The following is a 21,630-nucleotide window of genomic DNA, read 5'->3' on the forward strand; positions in this document are numbered from 1 at the left end:
CTACCCAGCTCCTGGTCCAGGCCCTGGTACTCTCCCGCCTAGACTACTGCAACTCTCTCCTGGCTGGCCTCCCTGCATCCGCTCCAGCTCATCCAGAACTCTGCTGCCCGCTTGGTGTTCTCTCTGCCTTGCTTCTCCCATGCTACTCCACTGCTCCGCTCACTCCACTGGCTCCCGATCACAGCTCGCATCCAGTTCAAGACTCTTGTACTAGCCTACAGATGCCTTGACCAGACTGCACCCAGCTACCTCCAGACCCTCATCTCTCCCTACACCTCTCTGCTCCGCCTGCACTAGAAGACTGGCTCTACCTCCTCTACACTCCCCTGCCTCCAGAGCCCGCTCCTTCTCCACCCTCGCCCCGCAGTGGTGAAATGACCTTCCTACAGATGTCAGGACTGCCCAGTCCCTGACCACATTCCGGCGCCTCCTCAAGACTCACCTCTTCAGAAAGCATCTGTAGAACTCCTCTGTTTTTCCCCTGGGACACTTATCACCCTTCCTTAAATGTGCTTTACTTGCTCTTATCTGCCCCCTATTTTACTGCATTTAATCCTGTACTTCAGAGTACTGTAATCTGCCAAGTGTAGTATTTTGTATTTAATTATATCCTGATGTAACTATCACTGACACTGTTATCTGCTGTATTATTGAATCGTATTTTGTCACACTTGTACTTGCTTGAACCAGTCATTGTATTTATCTTGCTCTTAATTGTATTATTACTTGTACTGTGATTATTGAAATGTATTTGCTTACGATTGTAAATAGCCCTGGATAAGGGTGTCTGCTAAGAAATAAATGATTTAAAAAAACTACATTTACAATTTTTTTTACAATGTAGCCATGGTGTGCCAATACAATATTACTATAGGTTTAAGAATTATACAAGTACAATGCATTCTAATGAATTGCATACATGATAATTGCATTTGCATATTCCTGTTAACTTTAAAAAAAGTGAAGCACATTTCCTATGAAAATGCAGTAGATTCCTGTGAAATGCATAGCCTGTGTGCATATCCCAGTTGTATGCATTTGACCAGAATAGTATGCAATTATCAGGTACACAATGAAATGTGTTACATTGTAAGTTACTGAGAATTGCATATGCTGATAATTGTATAGAATGGTTATAGTAGGCACATGGGCTATGCAATTAACAATAATCTACTGTAATATGACTTAATATGATGTGCTTCTGGAATTATTTAAAGTTGGCCTTCGGTGTCTCTTAATAAATTCAGTAGTTATTGAACACTTCACCGCCTACTTGTTTATGTTTACAATTAGAAAAACAGGAACTTGACCACTCATACTAAATCATTTTTTTTCCTAGAGGTATTAGAGGGCGATTCTAAAGGTCTTCTTGCATTCATCTAGGAGGTTGTTTGGGTGGGATCTGGCAACACTGGTGGCAAGCTGTGCTGAGATGAAAGAGAACTGCTGCTAGACTGAGAGAAAGATTGAAGAACACATGGGGAGCCAGGAAAGAAACCAGAGACTGCACTTAGTTGGCTGTAGCACACAGCTGCAACAGTATGCTTTGGACTGAGTCCTCTATTTCTTTATTTTGTCACAGTTTGAGTAGCATTACGGTGCTCAGCTGTAGCTGTACCACTGGTTGGAAAAGCAGCACACTGTTACCTGCCCAGTGCAGAGTCCCAGCTTAATAAACTGCTGCATTCGAGAACCTGAAAACACAGCGTGAGCCTGCCTTTAGTGCTTTAACACTTCATACACAGCCTATTGGGCAGCAGTGTGGAGTAGTGGTTAGGGCTCTGGACTCTTGACTGGAGGGTTGTGGGTTCAATCCCCGGTGGAGGACGCTGCTGTACCCTTGAGCAAGGTACTTTACCTAGATTGCTCCAGTAAAAACCCAACTGTATAAATGGGTAATTGTATGTAAAAATAATGTGATATCTTGTAACAATTGTAAGTCTGCTAAGAAATAAATAATAATATTATTTTTTTTGTATAGTAACGGTACTACATATACAGTAGCACCATTGATAACTTAGATATTGATTGCATTGATGACATAACTGTTATAAATACAGGTTGTATCTAACATTAAAATTTAAATGAAATCATACAGTACAGTGCTTAGTATACATGATTTCCATTACACAAGAGTAGATGTTAAAACTTCATGCTGATTTGAACTCGGCTCTCGCCAAGATAAGCACCAACCAAGATGTAGCTTTACAGTAAACTAATGTGATCCATTTGTGTCTCCATCCATTTGCACTTCCTTTCATATGATGATGTAGATATCCTTCTGTGTGGTGTTGATGGCTGAAGTGTAATGCTGGCTCCAGGGATCAGCTTATTGCCTCCCTAGCGCATCAGCACACACGACGGCTGCAATGCAGTGCGGTCTCCCCAGCGCATCAGCATGACAACCGTCTGGATTAAGCTAAGTAGGGTACATCTCTGGGGTCTTCAAGTGGGCACCTTCCATCCTCTGTGTTTCGTCGACTAGCCCACGACACCTCAACAGGGCTCGACTGTGATTCTGGCGTCCCAGCATCACCCCCCCTCCATCAATATATCATGTCCAATTGGTCACCATTTGGTTTGCTTGTGGAACTCACCTCGTTCTATGTCCACTAGAGAACACCATAATGTCTGCTGCTGTCACAATGTGTCACTTCTGAAGAAAGCAAACCAACAAGGCAGGAGGGAAAAACAACAAACTAGTCAGTATTAACAAATATGATTTATTTTTAAAAATCATTTACAAAATTGTCATTTTCTAGTTTTTAATTCTCTCTACAAAAGTCATCAGAATGCTTGTTAATTAGAGGGGGATTGAAATAAGAGGACAGAATAAAACACAGCATGTGTTATATGTTACTCATTATAAATAGACCACTTTTTAATTTTTTTAAAGAAATAAAATAATAAAGTGTCATGCAAGCCCAGGTGCCTGTACCATAGGGACTGCAACCCCTTCCCACTAAAAAGGTAGGAATGTCAATGTCAGATATCAATGTACCAATTGCTCCAGTGTAAGACAAGGTTTTACCAAAAGAAAGTAAAAAGAGTCTTAATAATAATAATAATAATAATAATAATAATAATAATAATAATAATAATAATAATAATAATAAAAAAAAACAGACACAAATACAATCCCAAACATTTCAGGGAAGAGTTGTGGAGACTTCCAGTTTAAGACTAGAAAGCATAGTGGCTCTGTTTAAAAGGCACATACACACTGTAACTAAACAGAAACAACGATACAGTATTTACAGAGGCTTATTCTGGAACAGCAGTCCCCAATGACAGGTACACATATTCATCCTATCTACTTTTTATGCGGAAGGAGACATCAGGTAAAATGCTCTGAATATTGTGGCAAGAGAATTAAAAAAAAAAAAAAAAATGATTACATGTTTTTACAGTTACAGTATTGCTGTGTGTCCATATTTCCCCCATATGTAGTTCAATCAATCCCACTCTCAAAAAATTGACAAAAATGCATTGCAATAACATGACTGTATTTAGACATCATTACGGTATTTGACTGCTACATTTGTACAGTATTTGGTTTGTTATTTTATAAAGATCTAGCAACAAACATAACCTTATTTACAGTGATTTCTTTATTTTATATGCTGCATGAAAGCCAACTCATTCCACACAGCATTGCAATGCTTTTCATAGTAGTGTAGTGGTAGAATAATTGAGCTTTTTCGTTTTAAGTGACACCTTTTAAAGCAAATTAATTGATATAAAAAACACCATTTAAACTGGAAGTGCTGCCTTTCTGAAATATGTCCTTAAGTCGCCAATGCACCTGTGACTTTAACAGAGCCAAGCAGACACAAATATTATAATAACGTCAACATGAGTTTACATAGACACGGTGAGTGGAAAATAGTTGTTTCATGGTTCAAAAAAACTAACAGCAGCAGAAAGTCACATGACCTGTAGGTCTGTAGGTGATTATACAGGTCTTATGTGGTGATCAAAAAAAAAAATAAAATAAAAAATTCTTGATGAGCACACCAAGACACTCACGCGCACACACACACAAAAAAAGATCTGTTTTTATCAGTGTCCACAAATCTGAAGGACACTGTCTTTGGTGGCACTACCAACAAAAACAACCAACCTTCTGATGGAGAATCTAGAGGCTATTATTAATTAAGCTAAATCAAGTTATATGGCTTTGTAATACCTTTCTCTCACTCACAATTTCAATTAGATTTTAATTGCACGGTGTCTGCATCACTCTAACCAACAGGGGACAAACTATTTTAGAAAAGATGTGGCAACGCTATGAAAAAACATTGGCAACATATTAGAAAAAATTCAAAATGTACATCTTATACAAAATAAGGTATGCTTTTTTTTTTTGCTTTACAATTTCTCCGTCTAAGTATTCCCACATTGTTTTAATCAATCAATCATACGCTACACCACTTTTTTTTTTGTCAAAATAAATATACAGGTTTATGTACATTGTGACAAGGCCTGCTCAGCATCTCTGTTTCGGTAATGATATGGTTTACTAGGCAGAGGTGGGATTTTCAAAACAAAAGATGAATAAAATCAATATTTAAAATGAGCACATTAAAGGCTTGAAATTTAATTAAAATAAAGTGATTTACAAGGAGAACAACACTTAAGATTAACCAGCAGTGAGGCATTTATCTTCCACTGTATGCGCATACACGGACAGCATTCTCAGCTCAGTAATAGAAAGTATATATCTAAATACCATATATCACAAGAGCTCTAGTACTGTATACAGCAATGAGAGTTATGTTCAACCATTTCCCTTTTTTTAAAAAAAACAGGAACAAAAAGGTCTCCTAAGCTAGAACAACTTGATAGTAAAAGGAGGAAAATTGTCAACATATTTGGTTATGAAGGTAATTGTCCACATTTACCTCTTAGCTAATTGCGGTACCAAACACGAGAAATTGTATTGTGAAACTATTTTCTTGAGAATGGCAGACTGTCAAGTTGTACCGTTTCAAAGGAACAGCATACCGAAGACTGGGTCAGGGAGACTGAGGGGCTATCTGCGTTTTTAATTATATCGATTTAACACCCTCAACAATGAGCCTAGCTCTACACCTCTCACCAGTGGTTGAAATTAAGTTTAATCACCTTTCCTAAAGGCCACTTGCTCAGCACTCCTTCAAGTCATCAGACATTCAAGTACTGGTAAAGGAAAGGCTAACATAGCCCTGCCTTTAAAAAAATCAAACTTTTATTATAGATAGTAACAAGGAACTACCCCTTGTCAGAGCACCATTTCCTTGAAATTAAAATTTAAAAACAAATGAAGGTATTTAACCCATAAGCATATGTGTGTCTGAAAGATGAACTTCTGAATGACCCGGTCAAGAAGCCATACAGTCAATTCCTCTGTAAGGCATATTTACATGCGTGTGCATTGAAGCCGCGTAGCAGCTACAGGAATCCCTGTTGCGTGATTTTTCGTCCCCCCATTAGAATTCATTCACGTACAGGCTTGGGAATTGGTGATCTCTAAAAGGCTATCAGTAGCTCCATGATGCAGTTAAGGGACATATCTCTGTATTATGACTTATAAAGCCAAAAGTAACTTACTAGAACCATAATAGGTCATAACTTAAAAAAAAAAAATGATAGATTGACTTGTTCTTTATTTCTTTTAAACTTTCTCCTATTTTCACACTTTTATTAAAAAAGAATACAAATATAAAAATAATACTGTAATAAATTTAAGAATCAGATGTGTAATGTCACAATTATGCATATATATATATATATATGCGCTTGGAAAGTGGCAAAAGTAGACAACAGGGAACAGGGTAAATTTGCCTCATAAAGACTATCGTAGAACAATTTGAACAGTAGTTCCACTGTGGGGTATAGGATGCTGTGTGGTCCAGTGGTTAAATAAAAGGGAAAAGGGCTTGTAACCAGGAGGTCCCCAGTTCAAATCATGGCTCAGCCACTCTGACTCATTGTGTGACCCTGAGCAAGTCACTTAACCTCCTTGTGCTCCGTCTTTCGGGTGAGACGTTGTTGTAAGTGACTGCAGCATGGTTCACACACCCTAGTCTCTGTAAGTTGCCTTGGATGAAGGTGTCTGCTAAATAAACAAACAATAATAATAATAATGTCATCCTTAAGGATGGAAACATTTAGAGCAACAAATGGTGGTCAGGCTTGAAAATGTATTCCGCCTTCGAAAAGAACAGGATTAATACTAGCATACAGTGAGTATCCCTTATGAACGCAAAAAAAACACACACATTAAAAAAAAAACATATATTGCCCTGACTTGTCAAACTTGTCCTTTCTTATTTTGCACATAGTGTTTCCCTAGTACCTGCGGGCTGTCCGATAATAAAATATTTTTAAAAAATACAAAATTAAAAGCATCAGGCTCTTTAATGATTGAGCAGTTTCTTTAAGCAATCCCTTTTAGCGACAGAACCTTTAATGTGTTTTTATTATTATTAGTCATGTAGCAGACGCTTTTATCCAAAGTGACTTAGAGACCAGGGGTGAACTGTGCATCACAACTGCTGCTGCAGAGTCACTTCCAATAGGACCTCAGTTTTATGCCTCATGCTTTGATATGAACAGCAGTAGCTGGGGGGCCTCCTCTCTCTGAAACCTTGATCATAAAACAATACAAATCTGCACAGCTGAAAACAGAGGTGGGTGGAGATGGTTCTTTAATTTGTATCCCAGCAGTCGAACTACTTACGCCTGTGCAATGCCACGGGATGCCTGTGTATAGTATATAGAAAGAGTTCCCAGCCAGGAGTCTTGTGATTCCATGTGCAGTTATTCCTCCCGGTTCGAAACATTGTGGGTGTGCTGCAAATTGAAGGGCTGAAGGGATGAACTGATCTCTGTTCTCCAGTCCAGCTCAGCACCGTGTTTGTTAGAGTCGCTCAATGTCCCTATACTTTTTACGGAGAATGGAGACCTGGTCTTTGAAAAGGACTGGGTCCAGCCTCATCTGAGAGTGGATGAGGGGCATTGTGCCAAACCAGTTGGCAAATTTGTTCATGCAGGTCTGCCGCTGAGCAAAGTGGTCCGGATCAGCCCAGCGAGAGGCACGGGTGGACTGCAAGAAGGGAAATGAGAGAGACATCAGAATGATTGCTCACCACAGAAACATATTTACAAAGTACGCCGTTATCTACTTCATTCACTAATGTAGAAGCAACCCAATGTTCTTAAATGGACCAAAATACAGCTGACCTAATCTAAAGGGATAGGCTGAAAGTCTGTACAACCGTTTTCAGCTTGAAGAGAAAGTAAAGTAATCTATGGTCTCCTGCACTGTGTTTCTGTAACACAAGGTAAACAGATTCCAATATTAATGTTAGCAATTCCTTATTGAGTATTGCTGCAAATGACCAAAGGGATTAAGGTCACTTTAAACCAACATCTGGCTATATTAAGACACTTTGCTGCTTTAAAGTCCTTATTTAGTGCAGCAAAATTATTTTCCCTGCCTAAAGGGTTTTTTAATAATAAAAAAAGCTTGATCTTGTTTTTGAAAAGAATCCTTGACATAACACCCCCCACTCCCTCTTCACATAGAATGCGTCAGCAAGAATTCTACTTTTAATTGATGCTGCCTAAAAAGCTCCCAGAACATGATAACTTAGTCATGATGACACTGCTTATTGCTGACCTCACAGACCTGTCTGCTGCTCAGCTTTCTCTTGAAGCCTTTCAGGCAGAGAGAAGCATTCCATTAAGACTGAAAAGGACAAAGAACTACTGAGAGAAAAAGAAGAACTGGGGCCAGCAAAATAAATAAATATCTATCTATCTATCTATCTATCTATCTATCTATCTATCTTTTTAATATTTGTGTTTCGGTTATACACTTTCCTTACTTCCCATAGAAATGTATGCTGAAAATACAAGAAAAAAAAATCCAGTGTTACCGTGGAAGGAAAGCTTTTTACCTGTCAACGACCATTACAAAGAAATGTGGAGGGCAAGTTCAACATTTCTGCAGTGGAACCGTTTGAAGATATTTATAGGCGTCAATCATTACTAACACACCTAGATCAAACAGTTTGTTACCTCCCTCTCTGCCTGCCTGCATTTCCGTACATGTCAACCTTTTCCATTTTACTATGTAGTTATTCATATGGACTGGATTTCCTTGGCAAACACTAGCTGCTTGTCTGTTCACAAAAAAGGATTACAAAAGCACTCCAGCCTAGTTCTCCATCACCTGTCCCATCATGGTCTCCTTGTACTGCTTCTTTTGTGTGACTTTAATAGGAGGCAGCTTGGTGACTGCAGACACAAGGAAATTCATCAGGATGTCCTCGCAGTTAGCCAGTTGATCCACCATATTCTTCAGGCTAGCAGGCAGGTAATTTGTGTACAAGTAGTGATAATATCTGTAAGTAAAACACAGGATGGAAATTAGACTTCTTGCTCATCTCACAAGAAAGATACAGGCCTTTAACAAGATAAAGAACATGTACACCTAATCAAACAGGACATTTAAGTATTGCTAAACTGACCAAATGCTAAAGCCAAAAACTTTATACAAGTACATGTCCTTGTATCTTTCACTTGATATTATTGTGTATGGCTTAACTGTTTTGCAGTAGGAGGTAGACTTTTTATTTTTCCTGGTGTTTTTGTTTAGGCTCCAGTAGCAATTGGATACTTCCCCTGCAAATTGGCTTGATTTAACAAATTGCTGCTTTGAAGTACCAGTTAAGTGATATCATCACAATGTCTAATTATACACAAGACCCAAGTCTTCTATAATATACTGCACATCAAAGAGTTTACACAAATATCCAATCCTGACATCTGACGTTGTACATAGAGGTAGCATGCTATGATAGTAGAGCCATTATTCCTGAAAGAAATATCCACATTTTAGGTGTCACACTTTGTAAGAACTAACCACCTCTATATTATGCGAGTAATACTTTTAAATTCTTCTTATGCTGTGTGCATGTGTGTAGCAAAGCCACACATAATACCTGAAAACTGATACGCTGCTATTTAATTATATTTCTCTGGAATGAAGGCTACCATGGCATAAAAATAAATCTTTAGATAGTCAAGTCAAACTCTTGTGTGTTTCAGTATTCCTACCCAACAACCAATTTTAAAGATAATCTACTTTTAACAGTTCTTTAGTGTAGGCTGTAGTTCACCAGTTCACCATTACTTACCTGTGGTATATAGCAGCTCCGGTCAATACCATGGAATAGTCATTAGTCCACTTCGAGGTATACCCCCACCTCTCCTTGTTGCTGTCCCAGAAGTGACTCCGGGCAGGGTATCCCACAATCCTCTCTGGAAAACTCTGCCACACTGTAAAGGCAAAATCCACCTGCAGCACAGAAAGAAAGAATCACAATTCATATTTTTGCCTCAGAATCTCTTTACTTCCAACAAACTAAACCAATTTGATACACCATCACTTCTGTAACATCCATCAAATACCTACAAAATTGCCTTAAATTGTTTTTTTGTAAATAAGGAAGAAATAAGTTCAAATGATCTATTTGTGTGGTAATGAGATTTGACTTTTCCCCCTTAAAGCAGTGGTTATCAACCTTTTTCAATGTAGGGGCTGCCTGGTGTTTGGATTTTTCCACAGACCACTTGCCACACATTTTTTCACAACATCATTTTAAAAAACTACTTTTTATGTATACAGTAGTCTCCAGATAAGAAAACACCCCTCGGGAAGCAAGCAAAGTGTCCTTATAGCCGAAGTGTTCTCTAAGATGGAGTTAGGCACCAGACATAACAGGAATCGATATATAAATAAATAAGAGGAGGTGCACTCATGGAATACAAAAGGAGTCAATGATATGACGGCAGTTCTGGAAAGATTTAATAAACCAATCAGTGTGCCTCAAGGCACACTTGCAATGACAAGCCACTTTTGAAAACACTGAATAAACCATTTTAATTTAAGTTTGATGATGAGTTATCAGGTTACAAAACAGTATTGTATTCGTTGTGAACGAATTGCTATCAGTGCCAAGAAGGTGTTCTTTTAAGCGAAGTTCCTGTTCCTTTAGCCGGAGCATTTACAATGGGAAAAATATGTTTCACCACAAAGGTGTTCCCTGAGGCGAAGTGTTCTCTTATACGCGGAAACTACTATATATGTATAAGTACATGTAGAAAGTAAAGTATTTATGTAACGTATGTAACAGTGAGATTCCTGGGCTTGAATCTTTGCTACCAGGTCAGCAAAGATTGCTGTCATTTTGTGCATTGAAAGTTGCTGATGACAAAGTTCCTGTTTCTTTTATATAAAATGTTTTAGTTTTTCACATTCTGCCTACTTTGTAGATAAATGGCGTCTCAAATTTACAGGTTTAGGAGTTTTGTTTGACAAATCCTCTTGACAAGTAATGCACTTGGGCTTGGGTCGTCCTCGGATCCAGTACATGTAAATATGTGCTGACGCTGCAACCGTTACCTCGTGTAGCAAATTAATCTATCCATTGCTAATGCAATTTATTGCACTCACCGAGTCACTAGGTTTGCTCGTTGCACATATCAAAAACACCTGAATACGAAGACGAGGTGGGTGGGAAGCAATATGTTTGTTTGTTTTATTCCAACTGAGTTAGGAATATTCAACGCAGTGCGCTACTTTTATACAGAGCGAAAAGCCTGGGACAGCTAGATTACATTTTTTTTTTCCTGAACAGTAAAGAACGAGCACAGATTAGAAAGACGTGCATTTACGTGAATGCTAGATGTAGATATTTTAAATAACTTTGGCAGAAGAAAAAAAAGTCTAATTTTGACAAGACAAATGTACCTTCATAATGTGCAAGTTATTTAGTTAGTATTTGTTTCACATTAAAAAGCTGTTTCGGTCCCCGAGTGGCTCATCCAGTTAAAGCGCTGCTGCTGAGAGTGCAGGATGAGTCGCACAGCTTGGACAGCGCCAGTTCGCGTCCAGGCTGTACAAAGAGGCTGACCAAGAGGGGAGCGTCACATTGGCTGTGACGCTCCCGGGGTGGGGGATGGGAAACCGGCAGGGATTGCTTCTCCTCATCGTGCAACAGTGAACCCTACTGGCCAGACACCGAGCACATTCAGAGTGGATAAGAGGCAGGGCTGGTCTCTGTTCTCTGGGATCGGTAGCCCCGCCCACCTCTGGTCTTTAGGCTTGTGAGATTGGAGGACGCTCACACGCCCTCAGAAGGTCTGTGCTGTGTGGGGACCTGCTGCAGTGAGGAGAAAAAAAAACTAGAAAAAAAAACAATTGGACATTCCAAATTGGGGAAAATAAATAAAAATAATAATTGGTCACTCTAAAATTAAGAAAAAAAAAATAAAGCTCTTTCAGTTAATGGTGGCTTTGAAGGCGATGCTTGGTATTGCATCAAAGGGAGCTGTAATATATATTAATTTATAAACACACTCGTAATAGAAGAAAACAGATAAAGGAGAAACAAGCAGACTACATACATGTCTTATAATGATATATGACATGGTTAAAGCTGTTTGTTGTGTTGCTTAGTAATAGTAGTAGCACAACATGTGATTGTGCAGAAATTGATTTTTACAAGAACTGCGCAACCAAACTTTGGGAGTTGTTTGCGGACCACCTGGAGTTTACTCAGGGCCCACAGGTTGGCAACCACTGCCCTGAAGGTATTTCTTAGTTAAAGCAATTGGCACACATTTTAAATTGATATAGTTTCCCTACTTTAAGCAGCCTGAAAAAATATTATGAAAAACTTTATGATGGAGAGTGAATTGTGACCGCTTCTGACCTTCCACTTGCCTAGAGATATGCTGATAAAACGTGAATTTACTCATGTTAAATCGGTCCCAAGCAGCAAGTGCAAACCAGTTTATAAGCTTGTGTTCAGCTGACAAAAGTGCACCATTAAGGAGGATTATAGGATGTATGGTGAGATCCAACCCCCCTCAGTTTGTTGTCATATCTGTTGATCTACAACTACGGCTTTGAAAAACAGATACTATCAGGACTTGCTTTATCTGAAGCAAAAAATACATAAGTTGGCCATCCAAGGCTTTCTAGGTGACAATGTATGCCACTTCAGTCCTTTCACACCTCTCTGCTAACACAGCACCCCCTTTAACAACATTCATTGACATTAATTACCACTCCAATATTCAGATTTTTGCCTCAATTCCTCTAACTCCCTTTAAGTCTCTTATCTGTCTTCAAGACTTTGTTTTCAATCCCACCAATCTCCTAGCAACAGTCTTTAGTGCCATTAAACTCCTTTTCCTGAACATCTTAAGGATAAAAATACCTGCCACACTGGGAGTCAATCTACAATCTACAGTGTTGTGGTAAAGTTAATGGGCTGATTCAAAGTGAAAATAAACGTCTCGAAAAATAAACTATTGTCAGAAAACTGATTTGAACCTTATACGAAGGTTGGTATGCTAGTAAAAGGAAAGAATATGTTTTTGAAATCTTATTTATGGACCCTTTAAACTCTGTTAATCACGTAGGCGTGTTTAAATCAAGGGTACACGATTTAGGGTGTCAGTATGGAAATATGCTGCAGTTTAGATAATTTAAATCGAGTCTGCTGTCTCTACTTTTCCTAGGATTTCAACAGGCGAATTCTCTGAGGAAAAGCACTACTAGAAAGAGGCCATTTACATTGTGAGACTGAAAAACAACTTTGTAATTCTAATTACTTGGCTGATTGAAAAAAAAAAAAAAAAGATTTATAATGACCCATGATTAAACGATGAATCCATTAGGCTAATCCAGCTATTTTCTCACCTTGCCTTTAAAGCTCATTAAGAAATTAGACCCAGCACTTGCCCTCTTAGATGTAAGTGTTAAAAACTTCAGTGAAGGAGAGTCTGGCATTAAAACATTCCAAGGACATACATAGGGCAGGCTGCAGTGCACAGGGCTGTCTTATCTTATCAGAACAGCTTTCCATTTCAGATTAGCGGCTGAACGTGGCTTTTATAAGGCTGTTATGAGCTAAAAGAGGTCTCAGCAGATTACACTGGGAGGAGGGTGTTAAATAAATGTTGGGTTTTTTTTTATACCCATCTCAGGCGACCCTCAAGGGACAGGTGCGCAGAAATGATGGTGAACATGCCTTTTGTACAAGTGTCAACTCCACACACACACGAGAAGAGAAAAGGGTTAGCACGAGACAGGCTCTAACAGGCAAAGTAATACGTGGGACCTATTTTATGTAATGAAATAAAGCTACAGGTTACAGACTGTGGGCCAGATCTATCAAAGTATTGACACTTTGCAAAAGGAAAAAAAAAAAAATGTCCGTTACAAAAATAGTCACAAGCAACATAAAAGTTAACATTTTAGGATGAAAAGAGAATTTAAGAAAATGAACCGTTTGTGTAAAGACCTTTGATCTGTCTCAATGTTCTTTAAAATACATGCATGCATATATTTAAATACATTACTACACTGAAAACTCAAAATCAAACAGTTACAAGAATGTTAATATAATTTAGAATGATATATTGAATTACTTTGCAGCAATTACATGTGTATGACTTCCCATCCTGACTACCAGCTCAAATTTAGCACAGTTCCTGATGCATACTGTAGATTTCCAATATTATGATCACAAACCAGCAGCCTTTGCTTGACTGTATATTACACATGACAGGGACAGAATGGAAATGCAGATAAAATACCCACAAAGAAAGCTCATGGTAAGGGGCATGCAATTCCAAATAGCTTTTATTCTGCAAGGAGATGGGACACACCTTCTCACTACACCCTTAAAAGGGGAGAGTTAATGGCAGCTGCTTCTACATTATTTTGTCAAATTCGACAACATGTAACTATACCTATTTCATCTCTGTATCTCAACACTTTCCTCTAAATAAATGATTTAAAGAGCTGATAAATAATTTATTAGGATGTATCGGTATGGTAGTGATGCTCAACATATTGCACCTGCCCCCCTTCACAGAAAACACATACAGTTCTTGCTCCACTTTGATAATGAGTTTTAGTTGTCATATGAGCAATGAGTGTGTGTTTTTATGGCACAGCTACAGCACTTCCTTGTTATATTAAGTGTGATGGCCATGGATCATTCTCTCATTCTCCCACAACACCATTTCACATGCCTGCACTCTAATTATAAGGCAGATTACCATATACAAGCTCTGTCTCCTGACTGTTACAATGAGGGAGCACTATTAAAATACAATTACTGATGGAGAGGAGGGGATAGTCACAGATGATTCATTTTGGAAACATATACAGGAGAAGATATGGTTCTTAATTAGTGTTAGCTACAGTATGTAGGCACGTGAATTAGCATTAAATGATGGCCTTCACACAATAAGCCAGATTGTATCGCAAGGTTGAACAGTTGTTTATTCTTTTAATTTTTCAGCAACTCATCTGGGAGCCATACATTTAATGGGAATGAATGAAATCAATGCAAAGATCCATTATATAGATGACAGGAGTGATTGTAGTGTGTGATTCGGCAGGTTTATCAGATGTATCGATTTTGCATTGTTTTACAGTGCTAAAATAGGAGCTCAATCCTGCCCGAAGGTGAACTCAGCAACACTTAATTTCATTTGCAAAGGAACTGAGATTTATATACATTTGGAAAGGGTGTGCTCCTTTGTGTTAAAAAATAAATGAAATTTCTTTGTTAATTTCCTTAAATGCCTGGATATTTCTTTACACAGTTACTAAATTAACCCATTAATTAGTTTGGGGACTGCACCCAAACAATTATTTCTCAATATATGCATTACTGTAACATTTTTTTGTAATTTTCAGGATACCAATTTTTAACAAAGGTCCCAAATAGCTGGGGGAAAAAAAACATTAGAGAAATACATTTTTAAAAAATCCATACAGTAACTAGAGCAATTGTTGAGCCATCCTTGAGGAAGAGAATCAAAATTAAAAAAATGATTAACATTGCATGTGTTTATATTTCCCAGAAAGCTTGTTGTAACGAAATGTGAATTAATTTCAGCATTCTGAGACATTAACTTTGCAGCTCTTGAAACGTACATGTTTTACTCCTGGGGCCGGTTGTACTAAAGGGATCAAAAAACAGGATCGGATCCGGGCTCACTGGAGCCGGATCATGAAAAAGCGTTGTACTAAGTGGATCAGGATCAAGCTCCACTGATCGAAATCTTGATCCGATCCTGGAGTTGCGCAGCCGTAACTAGAGAATGACCAATGAGAAGCGAATATGCGTGGCGCAGAGATTGAAGAATTTGAATGTCAGAAAATGAAGTGCGTTTAATTTAAATGACCTGAATTAGAAGCAACTACTGTACATGTATAATTTAAAACTCCAGCGATTCTATAAAAACAGATCGAGTATATTAATACCAGTATCTGGTTTTGTTTTGTTTTTTAACTTCTAAAATGTTTTAATAAATGTTACCGTAATCATGGCCGTGTGTATTTTCTGACGGACACAGATATTTGACAGCGTTATAGCCTCCATACACACAAACATGTAGCTGCAGCGTCGGTTCAGGGCAAATTATCAACACATTTTGAGCAAATGTAATCAAGTGCTGACAGACAGCTGCAACTGGAAAATGTCACAGACAGGGGGAGATTGAGGCTGTCAAAAGGTAAGCTTAAGTTATTGAGAAAAAAAGGAATGGGGGGAATGATATGCATTTAAAAAAAAAACTACAACGTTAAATCTAATTATTGACTTAATTGTAACCGATACCATGAGACCGCCATTATGACTTTGTCAACACAGAAAACGTAGAAATAATATTTATGAAACTTCATTACGCAGTCAGGTCTATTTTTTTCTGTAGCTATACGGCGAAAACAGAAATGTCAGATATAGCTAAACACAACTAAACTAGTATTGTACAAAGTTTTTTTTTTCTAATTGATATTATCTTAATACAGTACTGTTACAGCTACTTTTAAATGCATTGTTGCTTAATGTTTTCTAAAACGTTAACTGATCACTGTGTTTAGTTCCTCAATTTTTCAAAAGTGGGAACAAGTTCTGATCCTGCTCAAAAGCAAGATCAGGTTTGAGCTCAGATTTGAGCCCAGATTGAGCACTGATCCGTTTAGTACAATGCAACTAGGATCAAGATCAACATCTGAGCCCGGATCCGGGATCGGATCCCTTTAGTACAACCGGACCCCGATTATCCAATGCGTTCAGTAAGGATATTTTCTTAACATGGTAACCATGCATGATGTAAGCAATGCTGCATGGCATTGCTCCAAACTTGACACCCCTGTAAATGGGTAAAAGGGATGCTTGTCTAAGAAATGGATTAAAACGCCAATTGTATCATATTTGCTACATGAGTTTCTGAGACCTCTACGTTGTCAACATGAACAATATTTTCCTGAAAAACCTGTTGTATGCAATCTGACACATGTCTTCTGCCCTCTGGTGGATCATCCGTGCACTGCAGGCAGTAGCGGGCCTTTGAATGCCATATCCAAAATGTCTGCTTTCATGTAGCGACTCACAAGTTTTTGGCAGGGAAATCTTTGCTAATTTTGAAAAAGTTACGGTAAGAATAACATTTATATTGTTAGTAATATTTCAATATGAATATTTACTGTATTGAAGCAACTTATAATTACTTAATATTTCGTACCTTATTTTATAGTAAAATCGTGTTGAAAATGTGTGTATCAAATATGATACAGCAGGTATATAAGGTAATAAATCCCTCAATCGTCATTGTATTGCATTTCATGATGCAATCTGCCTTATGCCTACCACAATGCCAAATACACAGTTTTGATTATTTAATTAAACTAATTAAAGATTGGAATGTCATCTTAAGATATATTTAGAGTGGAAATTGAGATATTTATGTGTGTTTTTTATATATGCAACCTGCTCTCATGATAATCACTTGGATGTTGCAATGGCTCACTTGCTAATAATTGTCTTTTTCTCATCAATTTTCACTAAAATAATTCCTTGGCTATCATAATCTGTATGTTATATTGACCAATTCAGAGAAGAAATTCAGAGTACACAATCATTAGTTTTTTGTGTGTATTTTTAGATGGCAAAGAAGTACAGTGTTCAAAATGTCATCAGCATGATTATGGATGGCAATTCAAGTGACATAGAGCAGTTAGGGAAAGATGAGGATGATGATGATGAGGAATGGACTCCTAATGCAATGCTTACTGAGGGAAGCTCAGATAGTAGTGATGAGGAAGACTTGCGAAATGAAAGTGTCGACCAGACTAGTGCAGAAGTAGAGGGCCCAGCACTGCAAGATGAAAGTGTAGACCAGATGAGCGCAGAAGTAGAGGGCTCAACAACAACAACACAGGACACAACAACAAAGCAGTTAGCAAGGGGCAAAGTGAAAAGGAAAGAATACAGGTGGAGAAAAGTACAATTTGAACCTCCAGCTGTTGATTTTGATGAATGTGTTGAGGAAGCCTCAGAAGACAGGTGTGACTGGACGCCATACATGTATTTCAAACAGTTTGTTACTGATGAAATGCTACAGGAAATTGCAGAACAAACAAACTTGTACAGTGTACAGAAACAGGGAGTCAGTGAACACAACTGCCAAAGAAATTGAGCAGGTTCTGGATATGCACATGCACATGGGGTTAGTACAGATGCCCAATGTACGAGCCTATTGGGAGATGGAGACAAAGCACCCCACAGTTTGTGATGTGATGTCTCGAGATCGATTTCTGAAATTGATGACACTGATTCACTTTCAGGACAACCTCAATGTGTCTGATGATGCAGAAGAAAGATAAACTGTGGAAACTCAGGCCATGGTTACAAAACCTACGAGAACCATTTCTTTGCATACCTCCTGAAGAATGTCATGCAGTTGATGAAATGATGGTGCCATTCAAGGGAAAATCTCATCTACGTGTCTATATGCCAGCAAAACCTCACAAATGGGGGTTCAAGATGTGGGGACGTGCTGGACAAAGTGGCTTTCTTTCTGATTTTGATGTTTGTCAAGGTGCAGAAAATCCAGACAAAGAGAGATCTGATGTTGGTGTTAGTGGAGATGTTGTCCTGAAAATGACATCAACCCTTCCAGCAGGAAAAAAATCACAAAGTTTTTGCAGACAACTATTTTACATCAGTTCCACTGGTGGAACACCTAAAAGAAAGAGGAATCCACTACATGGGCACACTCCGAATGAACAGGGTAAAAGACTGCAACATGATGGATGAAAAAGATTTGAAGAAAAAGGGAAGAGGGTCAATGGATTTCAGAGTAAACCAGGACAACAACATCATTGTAAGATGGTTTGACAACAAAGCTGTAAACCTACTTTCTTCTTTCGTTGGCATCGAACCAGTGGGAAATGTGAAACGCTGGGATCGAAAATCCAAAACACACATAATGGTTCCCAGACCAGCCATTGTTGAAACATACAACAAGTTCATGGGAGGTGTTGACCTCCTTGATATGCTGTGTGCACTTTACAAGTTCAGCTTCAAATCCCGAAGATGGTATATGTACATTTGGTGGCACACTGTCACAGTGGCAGTCATCAATGCATGGAACCTCTACAGAAGAGACCAGAAGAAACTGGAGCCCCGGATGAAACCCATGACCTTGCGAAGGTTTCAGGCTTCTGTTGGCACTTCTCTCACAAGCGCAGGAAAGGGCAAAATCAAGTGTGGCAGACCACTATCCTCTCCAGAACCGGACGCAACACCCCCCCGTAAAAGGCCTAACTCCAGTGTGCCTCCTGATGTGAGAAAGGATGGCATTGATCATTTCCCAACATGGGAAACCCGACAGAGATGCAAGCACTGCACAGGCAATCACTTCTCACATGTCTACTGTGGGAAATGTAAAGTCCATCTTTGCCTGAACAAGGACAGAAACTGTTTTTTTGCCTACCACAAGGCGAAATAAAAAGGTTGTAAAAAGGTTCCTGTTTTTAAAAAAAAAAAGAACCAAACCAACTGAAATGTTCCAAATGCAATGAACAATATTTGTTTGTGTTTCTAAAATAAACATTGTTGTGATCAATAAATTGCCATAAATGCCTGATGAATCCAATATGGTACAAAAAAAATATCATATATGTAAATGATATTGTTTTTTTTTTTTTTTTTGTATTTTGTCAAAGGGTCCAATAAACACTTCAATTTAAATTTTCTGGCTATTATTTGATGTGTCAGGCTTCTGGATACATTTTAAAAATATTTATTTTTATAAAACTTACATTTTATAACCTGATTTAAAGTATGTGCCCATGCTCAAATCCAATGCCTGTGAAATACACTTTCTGACTTCAGTTGACTTTCAGGGGATGTGGGAGTAGAGGCTTGGTTATCAAGAACAATGTTTTCATAATGTTTTTAGTTTAAAAAGGCCTAATAGGAGGTGCATTTTTTGACCTGCTTTCATACTAACCTCTGTGGTTGACAGTACTGTGTCCTCATCAAGGCTCAGTACAGCATCGGTGAGTATAGTGTCATAAGGCTGAAAGCGACTGCCCATGATCTGGGGAAAAAAAAAAAAAAAAAAAATCAGTCATTGACTGTATTCACGCTCCACCTCCAGTTAACCAGAATGAAATGTACTATAGAATAAAAACAATGGGAAAAAAAGAAAAACACATGTGTGGCAATGGACCACATTTAAAAATGACACCACTTTTCTGTAGCTCCAGTAATACCAGTTATCACTTTCTGCATTTCCCTTGAGAATGCAGTAGAGGGCGCTGTGCAACTAAATTATATATTCTCTAACATGGGGGTGGGGGGTTGGGGCAACCTAAACTAATTTAAGGGAACATGTGACACCCCTAGGGGATGCATTACCCCCCTACAATATGGCTCGGTTGTAAGAAGTTGTGTTCTTGGATTTTGATAATAAATGTGCAATTTTAATTAATAAGTTAAGTTTAATTATCTCAGTGCAATTGTTCTGTCCTGGTTGTCACATTTTTGTTTAAAACAGAAATTACACAACCTTTTTTTTTTTTTTTTTTGCCTTACCTTATTAATTATCCCTGTAGTATGGGCTTATATGTAGGGGTTGTATGTTGAACCACGGACCTTAGGTGGCACACCCCTGTATAATGGATTACCTACAGTAGGAGTGTGATGCAGATGCATTATGTTGGGGATCATTCAGGGTTCACAGGTTGGGAACCTCTGTTCTAACACTAGTGGTGTGTGTGTGTGTGATATATTATGTATATATTCCTATTCATTGCATAGCTGATATTTTACTCGTATTGTAGGCTTGTATCTTCAACAGTAGCTACCAAGCTGCTACTTCATCCGCTTGACAATCAATACTACTTAAAGAAACAAAAACAAAAAAGGTGCAATTTCATCCAGGACAAACCCAGCACACACACACATTTATTTCATCTCAATTTGTTTAAGTCAAGTCGCTCCACATGAGGGCATTATATCGTACAGCCTTTTTTTTTTCTCTTTTAAGATTTCTATTTCTATTTGCATCTTAAAGAATATCCTTTGCGTATATAAAAGTTGTTATTTTATTGCCTTTTGATATGCACTTATGGAACTGTGAAATGGTTATAATACAAGCATTTCAATACTGAACAAACAAACAGCTGTATAGAAACACTGATCGTAAAGGAAGAACGAACTCTTTAGCTGCATAAAGCACTAGACAGCCAGACACTGCAGTCTCCCTGGACTCATTTGCAGCTCAAAATTGGATTTTGCCAAGCAGACTCTGCTGTATGCACCCATCTGGAACAACCAGAGAACCGTGCAGAGCCTTTTACAATAAACTGCTCATATGATTCCTGAGAAAGTAGCCTTTCAATTCTCAACAGAATATCACTGGCTTTTTAGAAAATATGTTAAAGAAATTGTAATAATTTTTAAGAGCCGTCACCATTTTACCCTTTTGGTGCCCAGTAACCTACACAACAGAGGGCCAATGCTAGTTTCCATTACAACTACAGTACAGTAATGTGTGTCAACCAGGAACAGTTACAACTTTCTTGGGTTGAGTTATAAATGTCTTAGAACACTCTCCCCAATTGTTAATAAAATCCACATTTTACAAACATAAAATGAGCAACAATAAGCTCTTAATTTTTGTATTTTTGGGCACTTGCTCCATTTTATTCAGCAAATTGCTGGAAATGAACAGTGTGAAGTGCCTTGTTGTTTAAAATGAAGTGTAAAACAGTTTTTATTGTAAGGTCAGAGCTGGGTGTTAAACACAGTACTTGTATGTTATACCCCTGCTTGTTTGTCCTGTTTTGTTTAGCCAAGTGGTGGCTTTAGTTCACTCATAGATGCTCTTCAATGTAATTTTAGAATATTCTTCTTATTCAGTTAACCTTCAGAAACACCCACCATCTATCTCAAGTGTAAGGAAATACACAGGATTCTGAAATCTATCGTTCAGTTATGTAAGTGACTATTGAAAACACACTTCTACGATTTCAAAAGCAAAACCACTATGGCTGTCACTGCGAGCCAACCAAACACAGTAGTTCTGCTTTGCATTGTACTTTGCATATCTCGAATTCCCTAATCCTTTAGCCACCTGGAGTAACCACATTTTGCAGAGAGGCTGTTTTTTAAAATACACAGATTGCAGCTTTGCTGAATTTACAGTTCTTAAGCAAGAAAACAATACATTACCACGGTAATAATGGCATAAGAA

At 38.2% G+C, this 21,630-nt stretch overlaps 2 protein-coding genes across 2 annotated transcripts in view; one reads left to right on the forward strand and one right to left on the reverse strand.

Annotated features, from left to right (window-relative positions):
- Positions 1–2,709: 2,709 nt before the first annotated feature.
- Positions 2,710–21,630, reverse strand: part of LOC117394872 (exostosin-1-like) — a 106,656-nt gene continuing 87,735 nt past the window's right edge. The window contains exons 8-11 of the mRNA XM_033993544.3: positions 19,381–19,470; positions 9,189–9,349; positions 8,222–8,393; positions 2,710–7,090 (exon numbers count right to left, since the gene is read on the reverse strand). Of these exons, the coding sequence (XP_033849435.2) occupies positions 6,905–7,090; positions 8,222–8,393; positions 9,189–9,349; positions 19,381–19,470 (609 nt within the window). The 3' untranslated portion in view covers positions 2,710–6,904. The remainder of the gene's footprint in view (positions 7,091–8,221; positions 8,394–9,188; positions 9,350–19,380; positions 19,471–21,630) is intronic.
- Positions 16,469–18,970, forward strand: LOC131713303 (piggyBac transposable element-derived protein 3-like). Its single transcript, XM_059012715.1, has 2 exons — positions 16,469–16,521; positions 17,711–18,970. The coding sequence occupies exon 2, from the start codon at positions 18,133–18,135 to the stop codon at positions 18,874–18,876; it is 744 nt and encodes a 247-aa protein (XP_058868698.1). The 5' UTR covers positions 16,469–16,521; positions 17,711–18,132; the 3' UTR covers positions 18,877–18,970.

This window comes from Acipenser ruthenus, chromosome 3 (genome assembly GCF_902713425.1).
Source record: "Acipenser ruthenus chromosome 3, fAciRut3.2 maternal haplotype, whole genome shotgun sequence".
NCBI lineage: Eukaryota > Metazoa > Chordata > Actinopteri > Acipenseriformes > Acipenseridae > Acipenser > Acipenser ruthenus.